Consider the following 21,062-nt stretch of genomic DNA (forward strand, 5'->3'; position numbering starts at 1 on the left):
AAAAAAGATTTGTATTGACTTCATCAAGGGAAACCCATAACGTTCATTGGTTCTTATTGCTTATTGTAATAAGGGATATAAAAATACTAGCCATGTATAACTGACACTGACACTGGTCACCTTTATGAGTTGAGACTCAACTGACAATAGGTTTACGTTTCTTTTGTTTTATCACTACATTGTTTTAAACTGTAAATGGTATTAACCACAACAAATTAAGAAATTAATAAAATCATGAATCGCTAGAAACAGAGATAATGCTTTCGAAAATTTATATCGTGATTTTTGACATTTTTATTCAAATATGTAATATTTTTGTCAACTATATTTTGCAAGTCTCTACATTTTGATATAGACATTACAAAGGTAGTTAAGTGATACACTGTGAGTGGAAAATGAAGAACGAAAAAACAAGGAGGAAATAAAACCCCAGTAGATTATTTGTTTTATCATACTTACAGACACCTACCCGAAAATGGACTGGATGTTTTCTGAGGTACCCGTTTTTGAGTTCAGTAGAAATCTAAATTTCGGTGGAAGCAACCAAAAACTACCAAACGTCAGGAGCCTATGGAATCAGCATCACTTACTTGTAATTAAAGTGCATGAATAGTCACACTCGATGTCTATAGCTTGGAAGCCTAGCTACTTTCACTTTTCAGTAGACATATTGTTTTTAGAAGCGGTAATCTTAACGCAAAAAACGGATGACGGAAAAGATCTTACTATCCGGAGTTTTTCAATACAATATATATTATTTCTTGTTGTAAAACGGGTATAATTTCGTGGGTTTTTTCATGTTATTAGATAAAGTAATGGACGTACCATACCCTTGTAGTTTTAAACAATTTTATAACAGAAATACTTGAGTGACATTATATTCTCTCAATCTAGAGTGCATATATGCAGTTTTTTCTATGGGATACCATGGTTTACCTCCCCTTTGCGACTATCGAGTCGTAGACACGAGAGAGAACCATCATCTGATTTGGTCAGGGGCGTTTGATAAAGACTCCCCTGGATTTAGTCTAAAACAAATTAAACTGCGAGAAGGTCCAAAATTTGAAAATACATTTCAACAGAACAGTTGATTATTACTGTAGCAATTAAAATTTGAAGATTAACAACTGAAAACTATTGATCAAGGATTTGAATTGGACGGATCAACAACATCTACCGTGAATTGAATCTTAAAGTAACCCATTACGCCAAGAAAAAGAAGAACGATGATTAGAAATTGATTAACCACAGCATTTTAAAAGATTTTTTCTCTACTGTGGCATGCTTCTATCCAATATAAATACATAGTACAGAGAAAAGCTCGAATTCATTGAACTCGTACGTTTTATATCTTGTTAAGATTGATGAGTTAATTTAATAAACAGCAGTCAATGAGCCAATTTATTGATGTCATCTAGTTGCTTGGCAACATCATTCCATGTTCTTAATTCTCAAGCAACAAGTCCGTGATTTTTTTTTTTTTTTTTTGCGAGTCCAGTATACTGATATAAAATGTACTAAATGTGATACTACCCCGCCAACATACTCTTCTTTTAACCAAGTCTTGAAAGTCAATTATGTCAGGTCAGGAACGTATTTCTACTTTTCTTAGTTGTTTCACATGCTAAAAAATGCATATTTGTATCTATGTAATATCGTTTGTAAAACACCAATATATTAGAGGCCCACAAATACTACATAATTAATCCTACATCCTATTCGCATTTGGAATAAAGGAATTGAATAAATTGACATTATACCCATATGTCTACACGGAGACTGTCAGTTGAATATGTCGTACTATGTACCGACATCTCCCTATTATTATTATGGCAGGTGTCGTCGAGTTAAACATGTAACCATCTTTTGCAAGGGTACGTCTATCGTGCTTAGTTCTAAGGAACTTGATAATTTTCAGAGCATTTGCTATTATGCAGTTGTCTTGGAAAGGTTAGTTGTGTTGGGGTGGATAGTTGGCATTGAGTGGATGGTAGTGAGTAGTTGTCTCGTATTATACGTCCCTGGTAGCAGCGATGGACGAAAATGATGTGGGTAACAATATATTAAACAGTAAATGTTATCACTGCGCTTTATGGTTCTATTCTAACCTATGTCTTCCTTTGTAAAGTCATTGCACACTTATGTTAAGTAACTATACAAGAGCTGTCCATTATATGTTGTTATGAATGCATATGAGCCGTAAGGCTTCAAGTTAAATAAACAATGAGCAATCGCGCACATATCTCGCAGAGAACAGAAGTATAGGTATGTATACCGAGTGTATTACTACATGAGCTCAACAGTTTTAAGATGATTATGACGAATATATACTCAACTAGACTGGGAATACTATTACTTGGGAATTGGGTGGCAGTATAGAAATTAATTATATATATATATAAATAAATATTTTGTTTTCAAAAAATGAAGTTGACTATTAGTTTATATTATCTCAGCTTCCTTAGATATCATCAGATTTTTAAAATTCAGGAATTACCTGTATAAAAGAAAATGTAAAACTTGATTCCTTTCTATCAATATACTTCCGATCATTTCATACGACATTAGCTTTCGACACAGGTAATCGCATGTAAAAAAACGGTTCATTTGAAATAAACTATAATCCGTTTAAGAACATTCCTTTGCCGATGTTTTTTTTTCAAACGTGGGCAAACTGGGATACAGCCATTTGTACGTCGAAGTGGGAAGTAGTGGGTAGTTGTCTCGGAGGTAGGGGTTTTAAGCTTATTGCTATACCATCTGACAGAGTGAAACGAAGGGGAATAACTCTTGGAGATCAGAATGAGAGTTGTACCGACGCTTGTACTTCAGACAGGAGGCGGTCAGAACGGCTTGTCCAACTTTCGGTTATATCATGATATCATCGCTCGTGAGCCTAAGGACATAGTTTTAGGACTGGTCTAAAGTTTAAACCTGATTTACATCAATGACCTACCCGATTCTATCTTAACTGATCGATATCACTACACTGTAATAACAACGAAATGTCAAGAGGGAGGGAACACATCTTCACCGAAAGGACACAGGTATATTAAACAAAGAACTTGTTCTCTGTTATGTACGCCGACATAGCAAGATGGCGACGCCGAAGCACACTGTACTGTATTACCAGAGACATAAAACAAAATAATATGTTTTATATACGTCTCTGGTAGAGCCAACATTCAGACCTTAATTATAAGTGTACTTTATAGGGTGTTATTTTCTAGTTTCCTGCAGTGAAGATCTCGGGAAAGAAATGTTGAACACCAGAACCTATGCAAAAGAAACAAATGGGCTTTGAAATCCATGTAAAATTAATATAAAGTTGATGTTGATCATAACTCAGAATTTACAATTACCGCTATACCATCTGTCAGAGTGAAACTAAGGGAAGTAACTCTGTGAGATCAGAATTAGACATTGAAGCGGGTAGGATGGCAAGGGATCATTATTTTCCGTTAGTTTCCCTGCTCATTTGATATCGATATTATAATGACAGTTGCACCATTAAGCTGAAAGTTTTGAAGTAAACAATTGAAATTATATATATATATATTAACTTAGTGGGTAACACAGAGATTTCAGCGCCAACCATTAAGCTGACGATACTTTATGTGTTTACTGTAACATGTAACCTGCTAATGTTTCTCAAAACCAGTGAAAATATATATGATATATATGTGTGAGAGTGTCAGAGCGTACCTTTAAAACAATGACCACAAACAAACGTGCAAATTCCCATGGTTTCCATTCACTACAACTTCTTCAACTTTATCAGTGGTTTTGAATAACTTCGTTCTCCAAAATACTTGCACGTTCATTTCTATGTTTAATAACAGTGCAATGTGGCGTGATGCTGAAAGATCACCAGTCTCGGTGTGTTTATATACGCTTTGATATCTTAAAACAAAATGTGTATACAATTGTAAAAATGAATGAAACCCACACTTTCACAAGCTCTTTTAGGCACCCTGACCAAGAATTGTAAATTTTGTACACAAGTTAGTGTAAGGAAAATCGCCATGGCGACATTGGTTAGTGTATTGTCAATTTTTCGTCCCAGTGTCCTGGCTTTTAGACAGATGCTTGCAGTTCTAGAAGGCCGAGGTCCGGTTTAGCGTATAATGTTTTGCACCTATGGACAACTATGAAATCAGTCATGGCAACTCACTAAGGAGCGGGCCGCAACACCTTCCGATCAGAACGACAAAGCAAACAAATGCTAGGATTGGTCCAAGTTTTAATTAACATATTTTCTTATAACCTCTGTGAATATGTAATTTTTACAATTGAAAATTATTTATTAACAGATTGAAATATATATACATATGACATTTCACAATCGGTGATATAATACAATATAAACATATAGAAATCAGGTGATAAAATTACATAACAAGTCAGACCGATTACTGTTTGTAAGCAGTTAGTCCACAATCAAACCAGTTAGTAATAGTTTGATGAAACGTCCCTTGGCGGTGGGAACAGTTCCGTTACAGAGACAGAATTCGGGCGGACAGTGATATGGGGCCGTATTACAGTTACTGTTACAGTAATTGTCATCCGCAGGAGCCGAGATAGCCTTACAGGACAACTTATTTTTAGGGGTTGTTGTTTGTTGTTTGGCTGTGGTTGTTGCTGCGGCTTCTGTGGTTGTTACTGCTGCGGCCGTGGTTGTTGCTGCGGCTGCTGTGGTTGTTGCTGCAGATGACGATTTCAAAATGGTTGTCAGTGTCGTTGTGGCTACTGTATTACCGTCCCCTGTTATAGCGATGTCTGAACAGCCATAGAATTCTTCCTGTGGTCCACAACCGAGACAGTCGTGGCCGGTCTCGTTTGTTCCCCAACGATTTTCTGAAATAGTAAAAAAAAAAAAAAAAGAAAAACGACACCTCTGTTATCTTTTACAGTTTAACCACCTATGTCGGAAAGGACCGCTTCTTTCTAGAATCACCACCGAGACATATAGCAACTTTTCTGTATTATCATTAATTATAGTCTGCTTCACAAGCCCCTCGCAAGAAACATTGTTTCGTGTCCCTGTGAGTATCACTGAGTATTTAGTAAGCAGTTGGATGGGTGGCCGTTCGGCGTGCACCCACTGCACGTTACTCTACATATCTAACAACAATAATAATCCACTGACCACTACATGCACCCCAAGAAAAAACTGACGGCTCATGACAAAAGGTCTTGATCTGGTTTCTTGTAACCAAAACATCGTAAACAGTCAGAAATTGGGCACGAAACTTTATAGGCGTGATTTTGGAGTTCACCGGGTCCATAGTTATGAAAATATATTTATTTTAGAACTCATATCATCGCCCACTTCGATATGGATATATCTAATTTGAATTCAATCACAAATACCAAATTATGTTTACAGATTTCTCATGTTGACGGCCTTACCTGTATGATACCGCCACTGCAAAATGCACTGTGAACACGTGACACCTTGAGGGAGTTGAACTCTAGTGACAATGTCCCCTTTCACTGATCCGATATAGTGACGTGTCTCTCCCGTATTGGGGTTTACCAACAGGTGTTTCAGACAGTCCTTTGTAATCGTTTTTGTGACATCATTGTTTTCACAGAGACGGAATTCAAAATAGCCAAGATGATTGGTGGTAATGAGGACAGTGATATCGATGGTGGAATCCTGTGTGTAATGTTTTGTGATTATTCCCTTGGCGTATTTTCCCCCAGCTTCGTTATCCCTTGGCGCTGGCTGGTCGTATGCATCACCACATAATCCACACTTTCCACCAAGATATTTCTGTTTCTAAAATAAAGAGAACGTTTATTGGTTAAGTCTGTAAAGTATGTACGCGGATTTGAGTTTCCTGTTCCTTTCTGGGATATCTACTCACAAGGATATTTGTTGACATACCTAATTTGGCGCCTAAAACTTCTTGGCAGAATACCGCAGTTATAGATATGCTTATCAAAAGTATTTTCTACATAAACTGTTACTATGTGTTAAACGTACAACAGACAACCAAATGATTTTGATAATGAACACCTTTATTTGCCGTGTCAAGTCCATTAGAGATCTAGTTAAGTTGATACAATATTGCTCAAAACTTGCCAAGAAAAAAATTAAACATAAAACTTTAACGAATATTTATAACTAAACTGAACGTGATAAAATAAACACAGTGGAAGATTTTTGTTTTCTCGAATTCGAGAGAATTTTAGATGCCTTAGAGTTATTTCTTAAATATCTATTTGATGACGGTTGCGAAAAGAATACTTTTTTATATTTAGTTATTATACCATTATATGAATTCGAACCATTAAAACACATTGAAAGTAAATGCACGGCTATGATAACGAACGTATAGTGAGAAATATTTTTGTTATTTCCTTAGAGCAAATAAATATGAAATATTATCTACAAAATATGAATTGCTCACCCCTAATCCACCACAAAATAGTTGATTATCATCGTAGTTTTTTGGTGTTTGGAACCCAAATCTCCACATACTGCTCCTGTTTGGAGGGTCCTTAAGGTAACCATGTCCGTGCGCCGAGCCGAGAAGAGTGACCAACATAGAAAACACGACAAACATGATGATTGTGGGTATTCTTAATAGTCTCTGTTGGGACCTTGTCTAAGTAGACTGAGGTTATAATTGTAACGAGAGAGTTTTATATACAGGTGCGAGAAATTTTAGTAACATCGCGAGAAAGTCAACGTCAGAAAAATATGACATAATCTATATGACGCTGCTGTCACACGCGCTGTGACCTGTAAACCAATCAGTGAACACCTGATTACGGGATAATGATAATGAAACGTTACTTCAGGCATACGTATACACGTTTTAAAGTTTTGACAACTATGTCACATATGACGTGTATTATAAACCGGAGTGAAAACAAAAGCAAAGAAGCGTAAGCACCTCGTGACCCCTACGCCCCGTTTGTCTCGATTGGAGCCCAATCATAACATCCCAGGCCTATGCGTCCGGGCAGGGGTTCAGGGGTAACCTCTCAATCCCATTCGTCAAGACACGAGTTTAAAGCGACTCATCCCGCCTTCCAAGCTGAAATTCCAATTAGGTTTTCATACAATACAATACAAAGTCGGTCCAGACAACTATATCGATAAATTGACATATTGAAGCACCTCATATCCATGGGTTTTGAATATGACAATCCTCCAGTCTAAAAAGGAAACAACCCACGGGGGAAGTCGGTACAAGTACATATTTCAGGTTTTGTTCTTTGTTTTTATCTAAATATATTTCATTTGCAAATATACAAATGGAATCAGACGCTAGTTCACGTACAATTCGGCTTCTCTCGTGTGTGATCGGGGAATTTGGTATGGTAACAAATGACGATAAAGAAGTCTGTCCAGAGTGCTGAGCCCTCTCTCTATTTCTTTTATTCCCTTTTTCGCAACTTTTGATACAAAAGAGTTCCAATATAAGTAATACAAAATGCTGAATCGTACCTAATCCAGGATCGATGGAGCGATAAGACCAAGCAATTATCTCCCATCTCTGCACCCATTACATATACACAACACATGAGACATCAATAATGACATATACACGAGACCACAAATTACAATTGTAAAATAGCAACGATAATGAAAAAAGACACTATCAACATTTACAATGTATACATATATCGAATGATGTAGGTATTGTGCTCACAGACTTATGTTAGGAAATCATGCAGAGTGATAAATATGTACCCAGTGTGCAATTGTATACTGATAAACTCGAATGGTTCCAATTATGAGGTAAATATAGCAACAATAAAGTTATTTGTAGCATCAAATATAACAGTTATATAAAACATATTAAACGGTAAGTTGTGGATTTCCGAAACAAAATGGTGTCTAAACTGGGTTCTATCTTTACCAACTTAAAACTTTGTATACGAATGTTTCTCGCATTATTCAAATGTAGATATTCTAAAAAGCAGTGAAAGATATTCTCACAAGGACTGCATTATCAATCAGAAGAGGGGTAATAAGATATTAAACGATTTTTGAAAGTATTTATAGACAGTAGTGATTTCAATGAATTATCTAGTGTTCCAACAGTTAATAGTGGTGTGAAAGAAGATGTTGTAATAGAGGGTACAAATCGGGGAATTCTGTTGGTATTGTTGTTTCCAGGAGTATAAGGATAACTTTCACCAGCAGAAGGTGGTAACTTTTGGTTCAAGAGATCAGGAGTTTGATATGCATCTTCAAACAATAAAAAAAAAAAGAAGAAAAATCCGTTTCTATTGGTAGGTGAAAATTTCCAAACCAGACTTATATAACGCAAAGGTTCATTAAATATATGCAGACAGCCAAGTTATTATAAGGGTTGCCTATCTCTGGGCTTTGTCTAACTGATCAGAATCCAATAATTCGGTACAACCATCCAAAAGGTTAGAAACATAATATATTTGCTAAAATACATATCTAATAATCCTAATGAGTACGTTACGACTTAGTAAATGTCAATTTACGTTAAACATTATCATCACATCAGTATATATAATGTTAATTTGGTCTCCCTAATTAGCGGTAGAATTAAATACAACACCTAAATGTTCAGGGAGATTAGTAAACTTAAGAACTTTTCCGTTTAATTCTTACACTTGATCTTCATCCAATTCCACTGAGTTAGAACAGACCAGTGCATCATTTTTATTATCCTATTTTATTTTTGTGGGGTTAGGGGTTAAATTTGAATAGCCATGTATTCTCTCTCATATTCAACTTGTCTAAACCTTTATTTGATGTTACTTGGGGTTCAAGAAAGGAAGATGACGAAGGTAAGAGGGAAGTTTCATTTGCAAATAGAAGAGACGGGTAGATTTGAAAATTTCGGCAGTATCAGTAGTTATATCTCTTAGTAGGGAAAACATATATGGAGCTAAATTACACACACCCATACACACAAAAAAAAAAAACACACACACACACACACACGCGCGCGCGCGCGCGCGCTCTCCCTACCATACCACGAATATACACACAAACTCCTTGAGTGTACTCTAAATAAGTATTAAATTGGTATCAAATCTTCATTACGTAGAAAGCCTTGTCTTTGTTTTATTTTATGTTTTATGGGATGATAGTTGTGTTTAGTTATGTTTTATGTTGTGAGATGATAGCTGTGTTTAGTTATGTTTTATGTTGTGAGATGATAGCTGTGTTTAGTTATGCTTTATGTTGTGAGATGATAGCTGTGTTTAGTTATGTTTTATGTTGTGAGATGATAGTTGTGTTTAGTTATGTTTTATGTTGTGAGATGATAGCTGTGTTTAGTTATGTTTTATGTTGTGAGATGATAGCTGTGTTTTTGTTATGTTTTATGTTGTGAGATGATAGCTGTGTTTAGTTATGTTTTATGTTGTGAGATGATAGCTGTGTTTAGTTATGTTTTATGTTGTGAGATGATAGCTGTGTTTAGTTATGTTTTATGTCGTGAGATGATAGCTGTGTTTAGTTATGTTTTATGTTGTGAGATGATAGCTGTGTTTAGTTATGTTTTATGTCGTGAGATGATAGCTGTGTTTTTGTTATGTTTTATGTCGTGAGATGATAGCTGTGTTTAGTTATGTTTTATGTTGTGAGATGATAGCTGTGTTTAGTTATGTTTTATGTTGTGAGATGATAGCTGTGTTTAGTTATGTTTTATGTTGTGAGATGATAGCTGTGTTTTTGTTATGTTTTATGTTGTGAGATGATAGCTGTGTTTTTGTTATGTTTTATGTCGTGAGATGATAGCTGTGTTTAGTTATGTTTTATGTTGTGAGATGATAGCTGTGTTTAGTTATGTTTTATGTTGTGAGATGATAGCTGTGTTTAGTTATGTTTTATGTTGTGAGATGATAGCTGTGTTTTTGTTATGTTTTATGTTGTGAGATGATAGCTGTGTTTAGTTATGTTTTATGTTGTGAGATGATATCTGTGTTTAGTTATGTTTTATGTTGTGAGATGATAGCTGTGTTTAGTTATGTTTTATGTTGTGAGATGATATCTGTGTTTAGTTATGTTTTATGTTATGAGATGATAGCTGTGTTTAGTTATGTTTTATGCTGTGAGATGATAGCTGTGTTTTTGTTATGTTTTATGTCGTGAGATGATAGCTGTGTTTTTGTTATGTTTTATGTTGTGAGATGATAGCTGTGTTTAGTTATGTTTTATGTCGTGAGATGATAGCTGTGTTTTTGTTATGTTTTATGTTGTGAGATGATAGCTGTGTTTAGTTATGTTTTATGTTGTGAGATGATAGCTGTGTTTAGTTATGTTTTATGTTGTGAGATGATAGCTGTGTTTAGTTATGTTTTATGTTGTGAGATGATAGCTGTGTTTTTGTTATGTTTTATGTCGTGAGATGATAGCTGTGTTTAGTTATGTTTTATGTTGTGAGATGATAGCTGTGTTTAGTTATGTTTTATGTTGTGAGATGATAGCTGTGTTTTTGTTATGTTTTATGTTGTGAGATGATAGCTGTGTTTAGTTATGTTTTATGTTGTGAGATGATAGCTGTGTTTAGTTATGTTTTATGTCGTGAGATGATAGCTGTGTTTTTGTTATGTTTTATGTTGTGAGATGATAGCTGTGTTTAGTTATGTTTTATGTCGTGAGATGATAGCTGTGTTTAGTTATGTTTTATGTTGTGAGATGATAGCTGTGTTTAGTTATGTTTTATGTTGTGAGATGATAGCTGTGTTTAGTTATGTTTTATGTTGTGAGATGATAGCTGTGTTTAGTTATGTTTTATGTTGTGAGATGATAGCTGTGTTTTTGTTATGTTTTATGTCGTGAGATGAAAGCAGAATTTTTGTTATGTTTGATTGAACTTCAGCAGTTTGGTGTCACCTGAAATAGTTATACTGTCGAGGAACAGTTTCACTCTAATAAGACGATTTATATTCATTTTTCGCTACGAGTTCTCTGGATTCAAAATTTAAAAAAATGACTAGAAAAATGAAGTTAACGATGTAACAATTAAGTTAGCAATATGAAAATTAAGTTAACAATATAATAATTAAGTAAACAATATCAGACTTGATTTAACGATATTACAATTAGGTTAACAATATGGAAATTAAGTTAACAATATATAGTTCTGATGAAATAATTACTTTTCAATACATAACATCAGTTATGTTACCCCTTGTGACAATTATCACTTCCAACTTTGGCATGCGTGTTAGTGTTTAACACTTGTTAAGCTAGTTTTATTGGTAAACAAGACGAACCGCTGAGATGTCATTCATTGGTCAAGGCGAATGGTTGACTGGTTAAAAGGGTCATAGTGATATTATGTAACGCAAAAGGTTCCAGGCATTAGATATACGTTGTGGTCTATGAGTTTTGTTGTGATGTCCAAATATAGCCAAAATTGCATTATACTTCTTCTGAAATCGGTCATTCGAAAAGCTACGTCAATTATTTAGATCAGTATCAAGGATCTGTGTCCACGGTTTTAGGGAGGTTTCTCTAGCTCTCTGAGGTGTGAAACTATATACGATAAGACTAATTAATGCAGATCCAGTGGTTTTTCGAAAACGGTCAAATTAAAAATGACTTTTATAATCACGGAGCAATTTTGATATTACTATGGTCACTATTTAATCATAACTACACAAGTTTTTCTGCGTAATTTTCAATCCGTAATATCAACCAATCATTTTTACAAAACCGCACACAATGCACGTTCCTATTGCTCAGTTGTGCGCACGATACTATATAATGCGGGTGCGTGCACGATGTAAACTCGATGTGCGCACGAAAGTTTTGGTGCGTTGTGCGTTATCACAACTTTCAGTTATCGGGTTTATATAATACATCATTTTGTGCGAAGTGTCTATGTTGTAGAGGTAGTCAATACACTTGAGAAATTCCCGTAAGCACAACAGCAAAGATATATCGTTTTGAGTCCAGCATCTGAATACTACATACAGCAATACAAATGACTGTTCGATATGGGAACGCAATTGTTCGATAATAAGAGACCAGGTCAAGATGAAGTAGAAAATATTTTTTAAATATCAAATCGTTGTATTAGTCAATCCATCAAAGTTACGTCATCCCTTCCTTTACAAGTTAAAACGTCTATAAACAATTATTGTGAAGCTGTGATGAATTCCAGACATATTCCGACTGGTTCGGTGATTATCTATCTGTCTTTCCAAACAAAATTACTTCCACTTCAAGAATTTAGTCACGTGACCGTTATCGCTCACAGCATTCTTGTTTGAATTAATCCACTGCAAATCGAAAATCCCTGTTACGGCTTTATACCGAGTCATATATACTAAATAATCCTGGTTATGAAGAGTGTCACGATGAATATATACCTACAAGTTTGTGGAGGAACAGGAGTCACATCAGATAATAAAAACTTTATATGTTTGAAAGATACGCGCTAGTTTCTTACATATTCAATGACCAAAACTGTTTTATTCCGTTGTGAACGATACAATGATACAGTATTAACACTTACACATTCTTAAATAAGAACAAAAAGAATAAGTAACTCTCTTGTTGACATAACACCTTCTGAACATCTCACATAAGCATGTGTGTAAACAACAAAAGCAAAGGTAACACAAAGGACAGAAGACTAACTACATGGTGACTGCACCCATCGAAACATTCTCTTGTTATTTTGTCTGTCTCCTTGTTTAACCTAAGACATAATTACACATGACCAATGAGGATGTCAACACGTTATTTGGATAACATGGCGTAGTTAACACGATATACAATAAACAGTTGGAATTCTATTACAGTTATAACATTTTAGGTGTTTGCCCAGAACATCAGATCATTTTATTTCAAATGCAGAGTCATGTACAAGACCATTTGTGCGTTTGAAAGATTCTGTATTGCAAAGTTTCTAAATGACTTAATGAAGTTATTGGTCTAAGGGAAATAAATTTGTCAGCTAAGCGATGTAAGGTAAATGAGAAGTTGAGTAAAAAGAAAATTCGGAATATATTGGAAATTGCTCCCCAAACATTGTTTGGGTTGTTATTAACATCATGTACTGTTCTATGATTTTAATATAAATCTTCAAAATCCTGATTCCATGTTTTTAAACAGTGTCTTTTTCAGAATGAACCTGATCTCTGTTGTCCACGGCACCGTACGGTAATACTTGCTTTCTGTTATTAGTAAGGCCGATATGACCAATCGATCTTCAAAATCCCCAAGGGAAATCTGACATTTGCTCGTGTAGTTTTTGACGTTCCTGACGCTGCTGGTATTGGCGGTTGTAATTTCAATTCAATTTATCAATTTTTTTTCGTTGAACACACAAACTCTCCTACTTTAGGCGACGTTTTAGAGAACATTGACCAAGGCAGTTTAACCATAATTTTCCTTTAAAACCCACAGCTTCCCATTGGTAGTTTAGTGTGTCATTCCAATATTATTTGTGTTTAGATTTTGTGTGAGGTTGATATATGTTGCACACCGGAATCTTACTTTCCGTTTCACTTTCAATAAGATCTGTAAATGCTGTTAGGCCTCGTGAATGTTGTTGTTTACACTTAGCGCATGATCAGTCCTCAATCCTATAAATAGCATCAATGACCTTCACCCTAACTTCTTCATCTATCCTCGATAATTCAGGGGTTACAATCACTTTCTATCTCTGCACCCCTGGAGCATGGCATGGCAAAATTGAAGTTTCCATGTGCGACATCTTGTGGACAAGACGAAAACATTAGTTAAATGATCTGATGTACATTGTATATTAAATGAATCGCATAACGACATATTGTAATGGCTATGACGTTTGGTGTCGCTTCTTTGTAATCTCCAAAAGGGGCGTATCAGCTTGTGATTGGTCAGTTTTATTCTGGAACCAATCGAATTACTTTGCTTGGGCTTTCGATTTTGTCTATTCGCTAAACAGTGGTCTTATGTACTGAAAGAATTAACTTTAATGTACAAATGTATGTAATTTCAGTAAGAACATTAAAACATTTCATTAGAATTGGATATTTTCTATATTTTTCACGTATTTTCTGTCGCAGGAGTAAGGTACATTGCAGGCCATTTCGACAAGTACAAGCAAGCAAAACATCCAAGAAATGAAATCAAACTTTCATGCTGCCTGCAACGATGCAGGAATGAATATCTAGATGTTCTGTTTTTCATGGATGCAGTATTGATATAAAATATAAGAAACAGAATATAAAGTGGATAATATGCGAGACTCGGATTTCCTCACTTTTTGTAATTGAAATAAGCGATGCTTATTTTTTCACTGGAACTCTGCTGCAGGATTCCTGTTTTATTCGTCAACATCGATTATTATTTACCAAGTAAAGAACAGAATATTAATAATTATTTGTAAAAATTCAACTATGGGCAGAAAATTGATTGGTGAAGTTTAATCCAGCAAAACACTAATAACACTAGTATTGATTTCGTCGACTCTCATAGACATCTAGAAGTGTTCATTGATGCTAACTGTAAGTGGACTTGCCACATTGAGAGTGTTTGTAAAAAAGTAGTAAAACAATTACGTGTCCTCCGTATACTGAAATATACATTAAACAGACGTACTTTAAGTAAAATATATAGATCCTTTATACTGCCAAATCTAGAATACTGATGTGAAGTATCGGACGGTTGTTCTTTAACCGATGCAAATAAATTTTGAAATTTGCAACCTGAGGCTGCCTGCATCGTCACCGGTTTACTGTCCTACACTAGTAGACAATCTTTATATAATGAAATAGGTTGGGAAACTTTGGCCGACAGGAGATCCCGTAGAAAGCTTCAATTATTTTACAAAATTCATCATAACACAGCTCCTGGCTATCTTAATACTCTGCTCCCTCCACTTGTAGGTAACCCTCATTATGGACTCAGAAACACTGAAAATTATATCCTACCTAACAATATACTCAAACTGTCCAATGCCTCCTTTTTTCCGTCTACTATTAGGCTATGGAATCAATTACATATCGGCCCTAGGCATAGTGAAACATTTTAGTCGTTCAAAAACTATGTTCTAGACAAAGATTGGTAACTTGCTCCAAATTATTTTCTACTCAGTGATAGAAAAAATAACATATTGCAAACCAAGTAAAGAAATAATGCTAGTGCTCTTAAAAGTGAAATATTCCGAGTAAATATTTCGAGTAAATCTTTCTACTAACGAACGTTGTGCACGTGGCTCTCCTGTTGAAGATACCTATCATTTGTTTTTAAAATGTGATAATTATATTGACCAATGAATAAAGTTGTTTCGTCAACTAAATGAATACATACCCTTAAACTTAGATATACTCATGTTCGGTGAAACTACTCATTCTGAACAAGAAAACCAAACCATTTTTTTTTTTTTTTTTTGCATACTCAGCAATATATCCATGAAAGAAACAGATTCTCTATCCCGTTCCGTCCTCACTCTTCTGAAGTCATTTATTTTATTATAAATATTTGTGAATGAAATGCAATATAACGTCTAAAATTATTATATTTTATTATAATGGAAAAGCATTTGTAGATGTGAACAATGTACCAGTTCCTTCTCTGTGCAAGCGAACAAGTGGAAACGGATATTCCAGAAAACAATCTGTGACAAGGAGGAAGTAAGCAAAGCACGGGAAGTTAGACATTTACAAGTAGAGAGTTTAGACATATGGACAGTGTATCACCTGTTTCGCTTGCATGGAGAATGAGCAGATGCATGATCTACATATACAAAGTATATAGCTCCTGTTATACACCTCTCTCTCTCTAAACTTGTTTATGATTGTTTCATTGCTATTACACCCTACTGCCACCTTGTAAATATAATGCTTATTTACATGTTTGGAAAGGGCTTTATATAAGTTGTAAGTCATGTGGGCGAAGTCAAAAGTATTTCCCATGTTCCTCTTGTTTTTTTAGGGCGGAGCTGAATAGTGTGCAAAACTTTCAAATTATCAATACAATTTCTTTATCTCTGTCTGTTAGATTTGAATTACCGAAAAACAGAGTATAGTATATAATACATGTAATTCTATTTCCTGTATAGTTCAATGGCAGAACAACGGTTCTTCTGCATGCAAGTTACGATCAAAAAATAATGAAAAGCATCCTCACAGCTGTAGCCACAAGCACATCGTTAGTCATGAATTAGATTGGTTTTGAAAAGGTTTCTGAGAACTTGATTTATTTTTCATTCTGCAATGCAAGAAGGTTTTTTTCTGTCACCAAGAAGAAAATAATGCAGGCGATGTCAATTCTAAACGTTATTTTACGTAGTGTATCTATAATTGTGGTGAATGTAGCTGTCTGATGTTAATATCTAACCTGTTCCAAATTCTGATAGTAGATGGGAAGAAAGAAATGTAAGTTGTTTCTAGTCGAGTATTAATTTGCCGAGTTTCTAAGTGTGGACCTAGAGATTTCTGATTTATGAGGAGGAAGAAGAACAGAAAGATACAACGGAGTTAGTTCATCATACATTTTGAAGAACAAGTTTATTTTGCTGATGGATCTACGGTCACATAACGGTTCCCAGTCTGTTTCGTAATATAGAGAATGCGATCTAATATATGTTGGAAGTCCGACAACTATTCGTGTAGCTGATAAAAGTATTTATGTTAACAAGAATTAAGCATACTCCAAACTCTCCTCGCAAATCCTGAAACTGGATTTCTTTCTTTAGTGAAGCCAAAGTTCTTATTCTCTTGCCGTATGGATTCGATCTAAACATCACCCATTTGATAATTTGAACAAAGACTCTTTCAATTTCTCCAATGGCAGTAATGTGTCCTCAGCATTATGTACATCGTTATATAAACGACATAAATTTCCGACTTCGAATAATTCGGTAATCGGTTGTGTGATTAACATATTAATAAAACCTTGACATTCGTCTTCCATATCATTGCAATAATATCAATGGTAGTTATACAGTAAAACAGGATTATGTTTGTAAGGGTGAAGAGAAACATGCACCACATTATCTATTGTGTTGACTTCTAATGTGGAAACAATACGAGTATATTCCGTCATTTGGGACCAATTCATAATAAAATAGATCTATTTTTGGAACCAATCCGTATTTTTTTTCTATCAAAGTTGCTGTATGATTTCAAGGACCAATCCGTAACGTAAGCAAGATTGTTTTTCTTCATTTTTTGTAAATATTAAAGGGCAATGGGCATAAATAAAATATTATCGAAGTGGCTCCCTGGCAATTAAAATAAGCATTAGACTGCTTAAATATTTTGATATGAGTGAAAATTCACAGCAAATCAAGCCTCGATACCGAATTCGACAATTTGCTCACCTTTAGTAAGGACATGCAATTATTAATTAACTAAACGGTAACCAAAAAATGCTAAAATACAATTTTCGAGTATTTCTGAGTTTAGTGTGGTACTTGTTCCGGTCATAATTATTGTACTCGTAATCCAATGATTTTGTAGCTTAAATCACGGACTTATATACACATAAGTCCGTGCTTAAATGAAGCACCTACCTGACGTGTCAGTGTGGTATAGTCGACCTCACGCGAAACGTCGTCACCACACGGTGGAAGAGAGATAACTCCTATACACAATTCAGGTTTTCTGTGTTCATCATTATTTCGTTTAAAACGGTATTTCGTAATATGTAAGCAACCGTTTTGGCGTGTTCGATTGGTAAATGAAAACCACGTCAGATTTATATGTCAATATATTCATATTAATCGTTTATTGATTAAACTTCAAGACAATTAAAACGGTAAGTTCCATATGGGACGACAAATAAAAACCATATCACAATGAAAATAAACATGATATGGAAAATATCATGCGTATTGAGGATGGCACTTTGATCCTAATCGAACGCACCGTTACTTTACTAAGGGTCACATTGAGGGAAGATTCTTAAAACACGCTGCCATGGATAAGATAAACCCGTAAGTTAGATCTGAAATTTTGTTTTAGTAAATAAGTCTTCTTACAATATATGTCTCATACCTTAAGGACCTCAATATGGAGTGAGAAAGCGTGTGCGTTTGAATTGTTGTGTTGGCACTGTTCGCAACCCGAGTGCTGATAACAGCCTAAATACAGGAACATTTTCTGTTTGTTGTCCATTGAATTTTGTTAATCGGTAAGGATGTATCCTGATATCTTAAGACGGTCCTTATTCGCCGTGCAAGGTAGCATACGAACTTTCCATACGAGGAGTGTATAGATTGGTGTGTATTACTAACAATGTCGGGTTCAGAAGCACCGGCAAATCTGGCTCTATAGACTATACATTTGACTTTAAAGTAAAAATGTGATAATTTACATATAAGCAAATGTAAAGAAAAAAATGATTGAGGTCCTGGCTTTTTCCCAAGTCCTTTCTTGCTTTCCGTTACTCCAACTTAACCTTTTCTCTATATTGAGATTTATCTGCTGTTTTGGTTTCCGGGCAGATACAGAATAACAGTAAGCTTAGGAGTGCATGAAAGCAGGTAACCCCAATGGTTACAAGTCTCGAATTTCTCAGACTTGGTAGACCCTATATCCTTATTCATGAATGATGGGTCATCATAATGAGGGAACACCCAGAGATTTATTACATTTGGTGTTTTTTTTTCACACAGTGGTTAGTTCATAGTTTATCAGTTGATGCCTCCTTACACTTTGTTTTATGTACTATTGGGAATTCTTGGAAATTCTTATGCTCTGGTAGGGTCATGTCAACAGTACAATTTATTTGTTTCTTGGATTACATCAGCACTCAATCTGGTTATTTTTTAGCAGCGTTGTGAGGATTGCAGGCCCTTCATACGCCAAACAAAAATGTATTTTATTTACATCAATATTCCATGCTGTGATCACTGTGCTGATGTTTTACTAGAGCTGAAATGCAAACCAGTAAACTTATATGGACTAACCAAATCATAACAGGTGTTGGTATTATGCTATAGTGAACCCCAGATGGTTCACATGCTGTTTGATCATACAAAGCAATGTACAACACATTGAAACAGATATGACTTACAATGTCATTCTTTTATCCCTTGTACTTCCATAAAACTATTTACAAAATTAACAGAAATGCATGAACAAGTGTAAAAAATGTATCAGCAAAGTATCTGTCCTTCGTGTGGTCTAACAGACAGGCTACTTATGCATTTACAGTTTCTGATGTAAGTCTCGATCCCTCACATGCTTCCACAGATAAAGAAACAGAGGTGTAAAACAAGCACTTACATGATGACCTAGTTTTCCAGTGGTGAATTTGGTCAGATTCTGAAATAGTTTTACATACTATTTGACTGTTCCTATATACTTAAAGGTAGTTGTACTTTGCTGTTTGTCACTCAGGGCTAGGCCACACACTCACTTCTGTGGACTTTTTCTTCAAAACATATACTATGCATGCTTGCTGACAGTAGACAACACAGTTACAGCAGCTGCAATGTTGTCACCATGACAACATCAAGATTTTATCAATCATAATTTATCATACTCACAACTTTAAGGTTTACAACTCATTTGCTTTGTTAGGTTAGGTTTGTTAGTTGCCTGCAGACTATCACTATTTTGATTACTCAATTAACTCTATCTGCATATTTTTTTCAGCAAACTAAGGTTGGACTACCCATACAGTATAACTGGGAAAGTACGCCGCTTTCCTAGTTCTCACTATTGGAACACCAGCACCATGACACGAACCTGTTTCTTGGTCAGCGTCCCATGCTTGTTGTATTTTTACAGTAAAATTACTAAAGCTCGTAAGTATAAAACTGTGTGATCCAATTGCTGCAGCTACACATTCACAAAACAACTGATGATATCTTCTTTACTTTCAAATAAGATTCTCACCCTCAAACGTGACTTGCATTGCTTGTTTACAATGACCTGGATTTCATATTCAGTTATTTTGGTTCATCATTCTGTAACCCAAAACAGAAGTTACTGTTTTTTAACAAAGTAACACTGTTGTGCAAATGTGAGATATACTCACCGTTGAAATTGAAGGGGAAAGGTGTTAAACATTTATTGTATGTATATTCTATAAGGCCTTACACAAACTGATACATAACGTTGCGAAATAACTGATGTTTGTCAGTGAAACAATACCTAGCCAGGGAGCCACAGAAATGGAAACATGTAACCAACCAAGCATTCAATCACAGAATGCTTACTTTAACCAAATCTTATTTTGGTCATATTTCAGGCTGGGAAACGCTTGTTAGGGCCATTCTTTGTTTACCTAGTGTTGACATTACGCTGAATTATGCCTGTGGTGGAGAAAAATGAATTGCTCCACCTAGAAATATAGCTTTTAATGCACATGTTGAAATACATCTGTGTAAAAAGCAAAAATACATGTGGGAAGTACAGTGTATTCTAGCAATGGCAGATTTATATATAGGAGTATCTAAAATATATGCATGTAAGTAATGCAGGACTTCTTCTCCTGTTGACTCAACCTACCGACTATACTGCAATTCAAAACTGTTGGTTGAACTTAGTGTAAACTACAAATGTGTATACCTCATGTTGGCTTGACCTGTTAAACATTATGTGAATGTTTTGTTTTTCAGTTCAAGGTCCTATGCCCAAAAAAATGAAGGAAAAGCGACTTGCTGTTTTCGAGAAACACAGACGTGAGTGCCTAAATCTCATAGAAGCAATAACATGTATATTTATATATGTGTAATTATATCCATTATATGCTAGACAATCCATTGACATAACTTTACTGGATAAAATAGATCTTATTGTAATTACAGTGCAAATGAATAAAAATGAACAATTATCTTTAATATGTCATTGATTTCTGGCTCCTACTGTTACATGGTTCAGTATATTGGCCATTTTGTTGGTTAAGCAGTATCGTTATTGTTTTGTAGTAATTTAGATATGTAGGATTTAAACTGAATCTGTTGTAGCCAAATTTCTGATATTTTTCTTTATTTTTGTTATTAGCCTTCAAGTCCATTACTCCAGAAATGGTGGAATGATAACACGGTCACTCCTAGGCATTCATTTTTCTGTGTGAACAAGATTTTGTCAGGATGATTGGACATTTGATATTCATATTTGTGTAGAAAATCTAAATTGATAAATGTTGAAGTAAC

The 21,062-nt window shown here is 35.0% G+C and overlaps 1 protein-coding gene across 1 annotated transcript; it reads right to left on the reverse strand.

The window, feature by feature from the left end:
• Positions 1–4,429: 4,429 nt before the first annotated feature.
• Positions 4,430–6,575, reverse strand: LOC132556412 (uncharacterized). The gene is made up of 3 exons (XM_060220825.1): positions 6,420–6,575; positions 5,413–5,785; positions 4,430–4,857 (listed from the first exon to the last, which is right to left on the reverse strand). Exons 1-3 carry the CDS (start codon positions 6,573–6,575, stop codon positions 4,430–4,432), a joined length of 957 nt encoding a protein of 318 aa, XP_060076808.1.
• Between the last annotated feature and the right edge of the window lie 14,487 nt (positions 6,576–21,062).

This window comes from Ylistrum balloti, unplaced genomic scaffold (assembly GCF_031769215.1).
Source record: "Ylistrum balloti isolate Yb309-2 unplaced genomic scaffold, AGI_CSIRO_Ybal_v1 Utg370568, whole genome shotgun sequence".
Lineage (NCBI taxonomy): Eukaryota > Metazoa > Mollusca > Bivalvia > Pectinida > Pectinidae > Ylistrum > Ylistrum balloti.

Coding starts and splice junctions, on each gene's coding strand:
- LOC132556412 (XM_060220825.1), bottom strand. CDS start 6,575: ATGTTTGTCGTGTTTTCTATGTTGGTCACTCTTCTCGGCTCGGCGCAC. Junction 5,786..6,419: donor TATTTTGTGGTGGATTAGGG/GTGAGCAATTCA, acceptor TCTTTATTTTAG/AAACAGAAATATCTTGGTGG. Junction 4,858..5,412: donor GCAGTGGCGGTATCATACAG/GTAAGGCCGTCA, acceptor TTACTATTTCAG/AAAATCGTTGGGGAACAAAC.